The 14,843-nt window shown below is 42.4% G+C and overlaps 1 protein-coding gene across 1 annotated transcript in view; it reads left to right on the top strand.

The window, feature by feature from the left end:
• Nucleotides 1–6,478, top strand: part of LOC120937110 (gamma-aminobutyric acid receptor subunit rho-1-like) — a 104,359-nt gene extending 97,881 nt beyond the window's left edge. The window contains exons 8-10 of the mRNA XM_040350090.1: nt 1,176–1,328; nt 2,024–2,220; nt 6,041–6,478. Coding sequence (XP_040206024.1) covers nt 1,176–1,328; nt 2,024–2,220; nt 6,041–6,325 — 635 coding nt within the window. The 3' untranslated portion in view covers nt 6,326–6,478. The remainder of the gene's footprint in view (nt 1–1,175; nt 1,329–2,023; nt 2,221–6,040) is intronic.
• Nucleotides 6,479–14,843: the final 8,365 nt, after the last annotated feature.

Raw genomic sequence — 14,843 nt, 5'->3', positions numbered from 1 at the left:
AAAATAAATCTACAATGAAACAGTGCTACTCCCCCAAGAAAAGATGTATACAATTATAAATAAATCCCAATTGGAGTTTACAGACAATATATTCCCGAACCCTTCTTGTAAATTTCTAAAGTGAAACTGGTGTTTTTTCTGTTTGCTTTTTACATTAGTTTCACCTAATCAATTTATTAGGATTTGGGTATATGTTGCGCCGAACGCTGATTGGGATTTTATTTTATATGAATTTTAGGGGGGATTACCACTTTATTGTTATTATTATTTACAATTACCACCCTCTAGTACACCAATCCCTCTAATAATTCATTTTGGGCCAGATCCACAGTGAGAGTACGCCGGCGTATCTACTGATACTCCGGCGTACTTTCAAATTTCCTGCGTCGTATCTTTAGTTTGAATCCTCAAACCAAGATACGACGGCATCTGGGTTATATCCGACAGGCGTACGGCTTCGTACACCTTCGGATGGTAGATGCAATACTTCGGCGTCCGCTGGGTGGAGTTCGCGTCGTTTTCCGCGTCGGGTATGCAAATTAGCTATTACCGACGATTCACGAACGTTTGCGCGGCCGTCGCATTCTCTTACATCGTCTCTAGTCGGCTTTTTCCGGCGTATAGTTAAAGCTGCTTTTTTGCGGCGTATAGTTAGATTTGCCATGTTAAGTATGGCCGTCGTTCCCGCGTCGAAATTTGAATTTTTTCTTTTTTTTGCGTAAGTCGTCCGTGAATCGGGATGGACGTAAGTCACGTCTAAGTTTAAAAAATGACGACGTCATTTCGCGCAATGCACGGCGGGAAATTTCGAAACGGAGCATGCACAGTTAATTCGGCGCGGGGACGCGCTTCATTTAAATGAATCACGCCCCCTAATCGCCAATTTGAATTCCGCCGCCAGAGATACACTACGCCGCCGTAACTTACGGCGCAAATTCGTTGTGGATTTGAAACAAAGCCAATTAAGTTACGGCGGCGTAGCGTATCTTAGATACGATGCGCCGGTGCCGATCTATGTGGATCTTGCCCTTTGTGTCTAGTCTCCTTTTTTTGTTCGTGTTACATTTACAGGTTTATGAAATTCCCTGCCCAAGGTGTACAGATTTTGTAAATTTACAGAAATGGTAAAATGTGTGCTGTTTTTCACATAAAGAAATATTCTTGTTTTCACACAGGGTGGTACAATCGTCTGTATATTAATTTCACACTGAGACGTCACATCTTTTTCTTCCTACTTCAAACCTATTTTCCCGCAACTTTAATGGTCATGCTGTCCTGGGTCTCCTTCTGGATAGATCGCAGAGCCGTTCCTGCCAGAGTTCCTCTAGGTAAATTATTATATTAAAATCTGATGGCGGATTGCACAACTGGAGTCAGGGGTCTGCTTTAAATGCAGAACTATTTTTCAACGGTACAGATAACCAAAGAAATGAAATAATAGATGGTTGTTTGTTTTCTGAATTCTAAAGAACATTCTGAGTTAGTTCTCTCATCATCCCATCACACCCATTCTGTTATAGTTAATTTGCTGAATTTAGCCACAAATGTCCAGAGATAGAAGAAAACAAATTAAGGGAATAACAGTATGTAAGCTTTGAGGCTTTGCCCCTCTAACCTTGCTGCCCTAGGCACTGGCTCACTACTGCCATTATAGTAAATATAGCTGTGGTCAAATGCAATTTAAAAGGACAAATGCATTTTCTACAACAAAAGGCAACTTTTCATCGACTGTCATATATAAGGAAAATCTGTGTGCAATAACAAGCTCTTCTATTGCACTAATGTATTTATTATCCTTTGAAAGTTGGCAGTAACATGGCATGGCTTGCAGCGCTAAGCTCCATTATTAAAATCCCGTTGTGTTCATAACTGATACATGACAAAATAATGGTGGTGGAAGAGGGTGAGCCACCGTGGTAAAAAAAAGTCCTAATCATGTTGATGTTTTTAATGTTCTGTATTGCTGTTTTCAAAAATGATTTACATTTGCTGTTCTATATTCTTATTTTTGTTATTTTCCTAGGTATAACAACAGTGCTGACCATGTCAACCATCATTACCGGAGTGAACGCCTCCATGCCCCGAGTATCATACATTAAAGCTGTTGATATATACCTGTGGGTTAGTTTTGTGTTTGTTTTTCTATCGGTGTTGGAATATGCTGCTGTCAATTACTTGACTACAGTGCAAGAGAGAAAAGAGAGGAAGCTGAGAGATAAGGTAATTAATTATTACTGTGACCTTCTACTGTGCCATGTCTGCAGTCTTTGACCATCTCCTTTATTATGTCTGCAGTCTGTGACCGTCTCCTGTGTCATGTCTGCAGTCTGTGACCATCTCTTATATTATTTCTGCAGTCTCTGACCGTCTTCTGTGCCATGTCTGCAGTCTTTGACCATCTCCTATATTATGTCTGCAGTCTGTGACTGTCTCCTGTGTCATGTCTGCAGTCTCTGACCATCTCTTATATTATTTCTGCAGTCTCTGACCATCTTCTGTGCCATGTCTGCAGTCTCTGACCATCTCCTATATTATGTCTGCAGTCTGTGACTGTCTCCTGTGCCATGTCTGCAGTCTGTGAGTCTCCTGTGCCATGTCTGCAGTCTCTGACCATCTCCTATATTATGTCTGCAGTCTGTGACAGTCTCCTGTGCCATTTCTGCAGTCTCTGACCATCTCCTATATTATGTCTGCAGTCTGTGACTGTCTCCTGTGCCATGTCTGTAGTCTGTGACTGTCTCCTGTGCCATGTCTGTAGTCTGTGACAGTCTCCTGTGCCATTTCTGCAGTCTCTGACCCTCTCCTATATTATGTCTGCCGTCTGTCTCCTGTGCCATGTCTGCAGTCTCTGACCATCTCCTATATTATGTCTGCAGTCTGTGACTGTCTCCTGTGCCATGTCTGTAGTCTGTGACTGTCTCCTGTGCCATGTCTGTAGTCTGTGACTGTCTCCTGTACCATGTCTGCAGCCACTGCTGTCACTTCTGCCTGCTGCCTCCTCCTTTCCTCCACCAGCTGTCACTCCTGCCCCCATGTCTCACAATCACCCTCCCATTCTCATCCTCTCCCCCTCCTCCAGCAATCACAGCCTTTTAAAATTCCAACTCTCCCACCCCACAATCCCTATTTTAACACACCCTCAAATACCCTGCCCTCACTTACCCCTCTACTCCCCCCCTGCCCTCACCCCAGCCTCACCCAATTCCCTATAGGCCGTATTGCAAATTGGTAACGGGGAGTACTTGGAAAAAAAAGTATCGGTACTTGTACTTGGTGTTTAAACAAAAATGGTATTGGTGCATCCCTAATTAAAAGACAACATAAGAAGAATACAAATTTAGTCATTCATTTATAAAATCGTCATTTGAAATAGAGACAGCAGTTTTTGACAGTTTTTTTTTTTTTGCGTTTGTCAGTGATAATGATCTTAATTTGCAATTCACCATGGGAAGTGATAGATGCAAAATTATTTTAGATATAACTGTGGAGGGAGAAAAAAGAGACTGCTAGGATTAATACATGTTTGCCTGCACACCATGGATCTCGAATTGCAGGCCAAAGCTTTTTAGGGCTGCAACTAACAATTATTTTCATAATCGATTAGTTAGCCGATTATTGTTTCGATTAATCAGTTAATAACCTTAGAAAAAAGTAATTTTGCTGCGATTTGCATTTTTAGATTTTTTTGGGCCAATTTGTTGTTGGGTAGATAAAAAAAAAACACAAATTGCTGCAAAAACATATTACCGTATTTATCGCGGTATAACGCGCTCCCGCGTATACCACGCACCCCTAAAGTTGCCCCGAATCCTGTGGAAAAAAAGTTTTTTTTGTACTTTTTGTTTTGGTGTCTTGCGCGGCGTCCATCAGCGGCCTTGTTGGGTCCGGCGTCCGTCTGTGGCTTCGGGTGTCCTCTTCGTCGGGTACGGCGTCCGTCTGCTGCTTCGGGTGTCCTCTTCGTTGGGTCAATTAGTTGTTTCGGCCCTAAAGCTTTTAGGCCCGGATTTACAAAGCACTTGCGCCGACGTATCTCCAGATACGCTGCGTAAGTGCAAATATGCGCCGTCGTATCTGTGCGCCGTACCCACAAACTAAGATACGCCTAAAAACAGGCTTCATTCCACCGACGTAACTTGCCTACGGCGGCGTAGAGTGGGCGCATAGTTACGCTGGACGCATGTGGCACTCCCATTGATTTTCGATTCAAATATGCAAATGCGGGAGATACGCCGATTCACGAATGTACGTGCGACTGACGCAGGCTACAAGTGGTGTGCGTAAGTTGTACATCCAGCGTAAAGTTAAGCCCCATAAAGGAGGTGTAACTCAGCAACAGACGTGCAAAGGGCTGCACCAAGGAATACAAGCCAGCGTATTTTACGTAGTTTACGTTGGACGTGAATATGACTAGGCGTAGGCTATGTTCACGCCGTAGGCAGTGATCCGGCGTATCTTAGGCAGTTCTGCCGTGTTTGTGAGCATGCGCACTGGGATGCGTCCACGGGACGGCGCATGCGCCGTTCGTTATACGTATCTGTCTGGCGCTCGGCCCATCATTTGCATGGGGTCTCGCCTCATTTGCAGGGGTCACGCCCACTTCCACCTATGCCGGCTTACGCCTAGGAAACGCAGCACAGTTTTGGGAGCAAGTGCTCTGTGAATTTCATGCTTGCCTCTCTGCGCTGCGTCGGCATAGCATACAGGAGATACGCTACGGCGGCATAAATGTGCGCCGCTGTCTGTGAACCCGGGCCCTATTGTAGAAAGATCACATCACAACAGGATAAGTTGCTTACTTTTTCAGCTAAGTTCAGTATTGCCATCAGATATCCAAGGCCATTAAAGCAGTAGTAAAGCCTGCTTTGTGATTTATTTTCCTACAGGTAAGTCTATAATAAGACTTACCTGTAGCTAAAATGAATATCTCCTTAACTTGCACCGTTTATGATGTCCTTGGCTTCCTGCCGACACAGGGGCAGGAAGCTAGTAAAGCTAGCCATAGATAGAACGTTTGTTTTGTTTTTCAGGTAGCCGGCTGATCAATGAGATGATCAATGTTATTCATTTTACATGTCAGTGGTCACAATGTTATGACTGCTTGGTGTTTATAACAATAAAAGTAAACTGAGGGGACATTACTGGTTTCAATGTTTCTAGGATAGCATGAGCAATTCAATATTTAACTTACTTGGTTAAAGGGGTTGTAAAGGTACAATTTTTTTTTCCTAAATAGCTTCCTTTACCATAGTGCAGTCCTCCTTCACTTACCTCATCCTTCCATTTTGCTTTTAAATGTCCTTATTTCTTCTGAGAAATCCTCACTTCCTGTTCTTTTCTCTCTAACTACACACAGTAATGGGAGGCTGTCTCCCTGATGTGGAGAAAGCCTCTTGAGGGGGGAGGGGGCGAACAGGAGTTTTGCAGAGAGAAAGGAACTGTGTATTAGTGGGCGTCCTAAAACTCCTGCTCGCCCCCTCCCCCCTCAAGAGGCTTTCTCCACACCAGGGAGAAAGCCTCGCATTACTGTGTGTAGTTACAGACAGAAGAACAGGAAGTGAGGATTTCTCAGAAGAAATAAGGACATTTAAAAGAAAAATGGAAGGATGAGGTAGGTGAAGGAGGACTACACTAAGGTAAAGGAAGCTATTTAGGATTTTTTTTTACCTTTACAATCCCTTTAATTTAGTTAATTTAAACTTCAGTTACTAAAGCACTCAAATGTGGGATGGGAGTATGCACAATAAACAACATTTACTGTAGGCTCCTTACCAACCTGAAAAACAGGTAAGAGATCCATGGATGCTAACATTAGCTTCCACCTGACACCTGGGGGGTATATTAATAAAGAAACCTGACCATGTATATTTGTTGCTAATTAAAATATGCAATTGTTATCCTAAATTATATTTATGTATGAGAATTTTTTTACCAGATTGCATTAGGAAAAAATACTAAATCAATTTTTTTCTATTCTTTGATTGGCTCGGCCCTCAAGTTTGCTTGCACTTTCCAGACTGATTTGCATTTCTCTTTCTTTAAGCTTCCTTGTACATGTGGAGTTCCACAGCGGTCATGTATGGACAGCAGTTACAGTGATGGCGAGGTAAACAATTTGGGTGGCTTTGTTTCTGACAATGGTGAAAAAGATGACCGTATTATGGTACAACTGGCACTCAGCACAGAGAGGAACTCGAACAGAAGAAAGAGCCATCGTGCTTATGTCAGCATGCGTATTGACACCCATGCTATTGACAAGTATTCAAGAGTAATATTCCCTGCAGCATATATTCTATTTAACCTCATCTACTGGTCAATTTTCTCCTAGAGACACCTGATTTGCCAACAGACAATAATCCAGGATTCCGGCCAGACTGTATTATAAAAAATATTTTGCGGTTTACCAGAAGAAATGTTCATTTTTATACGTTTTCATTCATTACTGTCCATTGTTTTATTAAACACCTGTACTGTGTCTGTACCTGATTTTTTTATGTAATTTTTCCATTTTGTTGTTTTTATAATTGATTTTTGTGTTTATTTTCTAAAAAGTAGGGAACAAACCAAAATATAAGTCTGTATGCAATAAGTAGAGCTATATGGTACACTTTATGATAGGTCTGAAAACCTGCTCACTATCAGGATCCAAAGGTTTCTGCATCTATGTGATGGTCTATGTAATGGTTCTGAATATCACCCACCTTATTAAAGCTGAACTCCAGGCAAATATTTAAATACACACTTTGAAAACATGTAAGAAAGCTGTTTTACCTGCCAAAGACGTGTCTCTGTCCAATTAGTTCACTTCTGACCGGCGGCAATCGGGTCCACAGGAACCCCAGGCGCGGTCACGGAGCTTCAGACCGAGTTGCGAGTGCGCCACCCCCGGCACGCTCGTGACCCCGCGCTGGGCTCTTAAAGGCAACATACAGGTACGTGCCTGTGCCCAGCCGTTTCTCTTCTGCCGACTTATATCGGCATGAAGGGGTCCTTAAAGTGGATGTAAACCCAAAAATATTACAATGTACAGAATAAGATTTCCTATCATCTGTGCCCAGTCTTGCCACACAGAGTTAATCCAGCTCTGAGCAATCATCTTTTATTGTTCAGTGAAATACAACAGACTTCCAGATAAAAAACAAAGTCCTTGCTTCTGAAAAAAAGTGCACATTTCACATTCTCTCCCCTGTGTTTTGATTAAATGTTTTCAAAATATGGGGTGAGTCACAGTTCGGTGCCATGAGAAAATGCAACAGCCATCAGAATATACATAGAGCTGGAGGGAAGAGGGGAGGGGGATGTGAATTGAGAACTTTTTACAGAAGCTGTGTATGTCTGCAAGCAGTGCATGAGATATGTAAATAACCTGTCACTCAAGCAAGGACTTTGGTTTTTATCTGGAAGTCTGTCTTATTTCCCTGAACAATAAAAAGAGGATTGCTCAGAGCTGGATTAACTCTGTGTGGCAAGACTTGGCACAGATGATAGGAAATCTTATTCTCTACATTGTGACATAAAAATTAAATTAAAAAAAATTGGGGTTTACATCCACTTTAAGTGGTTAAGGAATACAATGATGGACAGTGAAAAGTAGCAGCAGACTGATGAGTCTTTCTCCACTTAATTCTTCTATTAACATGTTCCTTGCCAACTCTTTAGTATGCAGCAGACCTGGCTCCCAATCCTGCCCCCTACCTTTCTCAGTCTGAGTGCTGCTGTTTAAAAGAGAAGTATGGCCAAAGCCAAAGTTTGCCCATTCTTCTCTTCTGGGTCACAAGAGTGCACTTACTTGTGCTCTCCTGTTACCCAGAATCAGCTGAGAGCAGGCTAAAGCCCGATGTGGTCTAGAAGCATCTTGACGATGTTTGTTGAGACCCACCCAGTTGCCTGACTTGCAGCTCACTCAGCTTCTTAGCACGGTGCTGAGAGATTGAGCCATATGCTCCCATCCCCTCCACAGCCTGGCGCTCCAGTGAGTGCTGGAGGGGGCAGAACCTTGACTGTCACCGTTATCTGGTCAGAGGAGAACGAGAACTGAATGATCAGCGGTCATGTGATTACTCAGTTCTCAGTGTTAGAGTCAACAGGGGACAGCTGCAGCATCAGAACGATGCTGCAGCAGGGAAGTGAGTATGTATGCCAATTTTTTAGAATCCCACACTTCTCCTTTTAAGGATCGCAAGAGGTCAACATCAAATTAAGTTCAAATACACTAGTTGCATTTAAAAAATACATTTATTGATTTAGAAATTAACACGCGGCTGCATTGATTTTTTTATTTTTATTTTCATCTGCCTGGAGATCAGGTTTAATTTGTAAGGCATTACAATCCATTATAACATAATAAGTATGTTTTATTTATTGTGATTCCTTAGTTCAGGAGCACATTTCTCTGCTGTACTACTTATCTTTGCTTTATAACATCAAATAACACATACATACCTTGATTATATCACTGGTTAACTGTCCCAATTATGAAAATCAGGATACTGAAAGCTGCAGAGATCCACGTATATGGACAAATTGGATAACTGTTTGGCCAAATATATATATTTTTTATATATATAATTTTATGCATGACCGCTATTAACCTCAGGATTTATATGTCAATCACATATGGTAAGATCATAAGACCTAAAACCGACCCTGTCAATTAGGCACAAGGACAAGAATAGTTGTAAGTGTTGATCAGAATGTGAAGGTTTAGAGCTTTGCAAATGTGTCTTTCTCAGCCAAATGTGTAGGAAATTCAAAAACATGTATAAAAATGTGATTGATTTCCGATTTGATTTCATAAATAAATAATGACCACATTTGGAAAAGGTCAGATGTTGTTGTCTTTCAATTATGTCTGGGTCTTTAACATCATTACAGAGCAAATGTTACACTTAAAATTCTCAAATGGTATTAATAAAAATTAGCTGTGGAAAGATAATTAAAAATACAAAACGTCTGAGTAGAAGGTGTATTGATCTCAACGATAGACCAACCTAGGAATTTTTTTAATTTTCTGTGGAAAACAGCAGCTAATTCAGGAATCCTTTTATATAAAACAATAAATTCAAAGTTATACTGCAGGCACATATTTAAGACTTCCATTTAAACTAGACCACAAACTTCCTGGAAAAGGAAAGGGCAATACACTAAAGTCCTGTACACACGATCAGTCCATCCGATGAGAACGGACTGAAGGACCGTTTCATCGGTTCACAGATGAAGCTGACTGATGGTCTGATGTGCCTACACACCATAGGTTAAAGAAGCGTTCGGTTCAGAACGCGGACACGTAAACCACGTACGATGTCACTATAAAGGGGAAGGCCAAAGCATTTGGCGCCACCCTTGCCTCTGCTTTTGCCGATTCTGTGTTCCCGCGTGTTAGTGATAGTTTGGTTAGAGCCGATTCGTGCTTTTCAGTCCATTACAGCGTGACAAATGTGCTATCTCCATTACGAACGCGAGTTTTACAAGACCGAGAGCTCCTGTCCCCTCATTTAGTCTGAGCATGCGTGGACTTTGAACCGATGGTCGTGCGTACTAACCATCAGTTTAGATAGATCGGTTAGGCGTCCATCGGTTGAATTTTAAAGCAAGTTCTAAATTTTTCGACCGAAGGATAACAGACCGATGGGGCCCACACACGGACGGTTTGGACCGATGAAACGGACTTTCAGTCCGTTTCCATCGGTTTTGACCAACCATGTGTACACGGCCTAAGCCAATAAGGGACTAATACATTTCATAGTGCTAGCAACCTTACAATGGGAGCTGACTAACAGAAGAAGTGAGTAGAATAAGCTCAGCAATGACCTCATCAGTGCCCCGCTGCTCTTTAGTGATCTAATGCCAGCCTGGAATGGGTCCAAAAAAAATTGTATTGCTTAAAGTAGAAGTCCGGTCTAAACCTAAGCTTAACCACTTCAGCCCCGGAGGATTTGGCTGTCCAATGACCGGGGCCATTTTTTGTGATTCGGCACTGTGTCGCTTTAACTGACAATTGTGTGGCCTGGCTACAAGGCTGCCAAACAAAATTGACGTAATTTTTTTCTTACAAATAGAGCTTTATTAATTTATATATATTTTTACTAGTAATGGCGGCGATTCGCGATCTTTATCATGACTGCGACATTATGGCGGACACATTGGAACTTTTGACGCTTTTTTTAGGACCGTTGTCATTTATACAGCGATCCGTGCTATAAAAATGCACTGATCACTGAGTAAATGACACTAGCAGGGAAGGGGTTAACCACTAAGGGGCGAGGAAGGGGTTAAGTGTGTCCTAGGGAGTGATTCTAACTGTGTGGGGGCTGGGCTACCAGAGACACGACATTGATCACTGCTCCCGATAACAGGGAGCAGTAGATCAGTGTCCTGTCACAAGGCAGAACAGAGAAATGCCTTGTTTACACAGGCATCTCCCTGTTCTTCAGCTCCGTGACACGATCGCGGGACACCGGCGGACATTGAGTATGCGGGTCCTGCAGGCACCGTCACGGAGCTCGCGGCTAGGGCCATGCAGTTCTGCCGACATATATCTGCAGGAGGCGGTCGGCAAGCGGTTAAACCTGCTCTCAACCCCATTCCAAGTCCTATACTAACTAACCCGTAAAGAAAGGACGTGTATACTTACCTAATCTAAGGTCGGTCTGGTCTGGTTAGGTGATCGTTTCCCAGCGCTGGCTTTTGGAGAGAGGAAGGAAAGCAGATGCCCCCCAGTAAAGTTATAGTTGACATTATTGTCTAGGAACTGCAGCTATTGTCTCTGCTCTCTCCTCTCCCCTGAAGCCGGCCGCTGGAAAGATCACATGACCAAACTGGAGTGCCCTTGGATTAGCTAAGTAAACACAGATTTCCTTTACAGGTTAGTTAGTATAGGGCTTAGAATTGGGTTGAGAGCAGGTTTAAGCTTAGATAAAAAAAGGTGCTTTATTGGTATTTCCCAGGGTAGTATACAACACACAAAATGACATAAGACAATGCATAGTATATCTGGCATTGGTTGAAACAAACAAGTAATCACACATGTACATGCAAGGCGTATAATGGCACTCAGGGTACTATTGACTGCTGAACATCAAGGGTAGTGCAATTAATAAATCAACTCCGGGGAAGAAGCTTAGATAAATTTAGCCCACAATTCTACTTTAAGCAATACAATTTTATTTGGTCCCATTCAAGGATGTCATTAAATCATGATTTAGATCAGGCTTCTTTTTTAAAGCACTTTATTTATTTTTTTAATTCTTAAGTCCTGACCTAGGCCAGAATGATGTCACAGCCCATCTGAATGTGCAGAATTCTGGCAGATACCCCTGCACCACATCTCGCAAACTGGCCCCTTGGATGCACGATATAGCATCCAACAAACAGTCTGAGCCCGGGTTCACACCTATGCGAATTGAATGTGCATTTCCCCACATTCAATTCATATAGCAGGAGAATGCGACCGGCTCTCTATGGAGCCGGTTCACATATCTCCGCAGCGGGTCTGGTGCGGTGTGCCGGAAAAACGCATGCCTTTTTTGGTGCGTTTCAGCCCAAAATTCGGGCTGAAATCGGACCTGAACCTGTGAACCAGCACGCACTGAACCCCTGCTGTGCGCCACATGCGGCGACAGTGTGAACCCAGCCTGAGAGATGGCGTGCATATGCAAACATGCCATGATAGGTCTGCCAGAGTACTGGAAGAGATCCAGTGGCATCTGCGCATTAGCCGCCACATGCCCAGACACACCTTGAGTCTCTGCCAGGCTCCATAGGCCTGGCAGAGACCCGTGGCGTGTCTGTGTATGCTCTGAATGTCCAGTAAAGGTGCTGGTGCTGGAGAAGAGGGGCAAATGGAGAATCTCTGCTTCAATTAACACAATGCTGGACTCTATTGTCTAATAAATGTTAATTTTTCATTTTGAGACAGGTGTCTGTGTTATGGATTTTTTTGGGGGTGGAATTAGGCAGTAGAGAAATCTGCTTTTGGTGTCTGGCAAAGAATAACTGAATAATAATTCTTTTGACAGGTAAGACAGTTGAAATATGTATTTTAGCTGCTTATGTAGCTGTTTGTCTGGAGTTCCACGTCAAGCGGAGTAACAACAATTAAATAATGGGTCGAAAAAGTAATTCTCTGTAAATCACTTTGCGTTGTGTAAATCTATCATTTGGGAAATACATGTCAGAAAAACTATTTTTTCAACCTTTTTTATGGATTTTCAGGAAACGATATATAAATAAAATCTATGACGCCAAAGTATTAAGTGCTAAACTTTTTAATAGTAAAAAAAGACATTCATATTTCATGTTCACATTTCCCAGATATTATAAAATGCGAAAGCAGAATACACAAGCAGAATAGATTAAATGCTGTTCATTAGAATATACGTATGCCTGTGGATATATTAAAAGAACTTACATTGCAAAAAATGAATAAAGAAATTGGAAAAATGTGTTCAACCCCCAACCCAGGTAAAACAGCATTTGATGATGATCAACCTAATCTTTTATGTTACATACAGCTATATTTCAGTGAGAAGATAAATAAATTGGCTCAATTTTAAAGTAGTTGTAAACCTCAGTCATAAAATCTGAACAAAGTATATATATGACGATCAAAAAAAGAAAAAAAAAAATCGCAATAAGCGTATATTGATTGGTTTGCACAAAGGTTATAGCGTCTACAAAATAAGGGATAGCTTTATGGCATTTGTTTTTACTAGTAATGGCGGCAATCTGCAGTTTTTAGCGGGACTGCGACATTGCGGCGGACAGTTCGGACACTTTTTTGGGACCATTGACATATATACAGCGATCAGTGCTATAAAAATGCACTTACTGCTCTGTAAATGTCACTGGTAGGTAAGGGGTTAACACTAGGGGGTGATCAAGGGGTTAAATGTGTTCCCTCGTGTTTGTGTTTCTAACTGTGGGGGCAGTGTACTGACTAGAGGAGGAGGCAGATCGCTGTTCCTAATTATAGGAACAGACGATCTGTCTTTCCTCTCCTGTGAGAACAGGGATTGGTGTGTTTTTGACTCTCCTGCCCGCGATCGCGGGTGGCCAGCGGACATTGCGCACGCCAGCCACGCGCATTGGGTCCCCCGCCTGCTATGGGTCTTAAAGGAGCCGGCTTACGGGTATGGCGATTCGTTCAGGGGAGTCAACCTGCCGCCGTAAATGAACCGGTTGGGAAGTGGTTAACTATAATCTGGCACTGGTGGGGAAAAAATGGAAATGCATCTATTGTTTGTTTTTTTCTTTTTAAGATGCATGAGGTAGGACCTCTTTTAATTTGATAGCATACCTCATAAACCAGTTAAAATGAGGTAGGAAAACAAGTTAAAGTTAATCCTTCATAAATGATGGGTACTAAAACGGACACAAGATATTTTAAGGAAGCCTAAGGAGGTTCTGCTTTTTCATTTAGCACTCGTCCACATTATCTGGGGAACTTAGTAAAGCACTTTAGCCCCTTTCATGGCAGTGCCTAATTTAGGAAAGCATTTGTGCCACGTTTGAACCGTCACGTGATATATTCAGGTAGTTTTTACTAATGCCACTTTAAAAATCTGTCCCTTACAGAATTACAACCAACTTGCAAGTTAGGAAACTGGTGGTAAGTAAGACCTGCTCTGAGCTAGAGAGATGCAAGTGCTCAGAGTGGGGAAAGTCTGTGCTGGGAAGCTGTCGTGAATGTGGCAGTATCCTGCACAAGGGTCTATCCCCATCAATATTTAGCTGTCAGCCTGGAGAGACCCCAGCCCAGACATTAATGTTAATAACGGTGTTAATGATACTGGTGATACATTTACCCAAATATGGCAATGCCCATACTTGGGAAATGACAAGCTTACAGTAAATGCAGATATGAGGGGGAACTATTCATGGCAGCTGCAGTGCCCGTTTGGTGGTCAGAGCCTGATGGGAAACCTAGAGACTAGTTCCCCATCAGGTCCAGCTTACTTTTGATTGACAGTGAATGGTAGTGGGTGGATTTGAAAGCCACAATTGGACTGAATGGCAGTTATGGGTCTGTCCAATGTCAGGCACTGTCATGCAAAAGCAATGTAAACCTGATGGGGAACTAGCCTTTCAGTTTCCTATCATACTCTGCCCATTCTGTTACAAAACTCCTTGACCAAACTCCTGTCTGTGTGATGGGTGCAGTGGCCAGAGCGGAAGGTAAGGCACTGAGGAGGAAATTCCAGTATGGACACTTCCACCTTAGTGCCGGTGTTCTGTCAAAATAGCCAATTCATCAAGATCTCCAATCACGTCACTTCCGGTTACTGTAAAGCATCAGTAATTGGAGATTTAGATGAGTTGCTGTTTTGATACAACACCGTCAACCGTATACTACACACCGGTACACGATATTATGAGTGGACATTAATAGTCCGCCTGATACTAACCAACAACATGGCCACCTCCAAGGTGGTTACCACGTTTTCTTCCTTAGCCGCTGTTCTGTCAAAACAACAAACTTTTCGTGTACCAGAGTGTACACCATGGGTCTTCAAACTACGGCCCTCCAGTTGTTCAGGAACTACAATTCCTATCATGCCTAGACATGTCTGTGAATATCAGTGTGTTACAATGCCTCATGGGATGTGTAGTTCTACAACAGCTGGATGGCCGTAGTTTGAGGATCCCTGGTGTACACGTTTGTTGGTGTTGTGTCAAAACAGCAATTAGTCTAAATCTCCAATTACAGATGCTTTACAGTAACCGGAAATGGCGTGATTGGAGATGTCGATAAATTGGCTATTTTGACAGAACACCAGCCCCTGACAAATTTATATAACCGTTTCTGACAAGTAGATGAACCGGGCACAAGCAGGAGGAAATTCTAA

This window comes from Rana temporaria, chromosome 4 (genome assembly GCF_905171775.1).
Source record: "Rana temporaria chromosome 4, aRanTem1.1, whole genome shotgun sequence".
Classification (NCBI taxonomy): domain Eukaryota; kingdom Metazoa; phylum Chordata; class Amphibia; order Anura; family Ranidae; genus Rana; species Rana temporaria.
The sequence above is the reverse complement of the archived record's forward strand: the minus strand, read 5'-3'. Positions and strand labels throughout refer to the sequence as shown.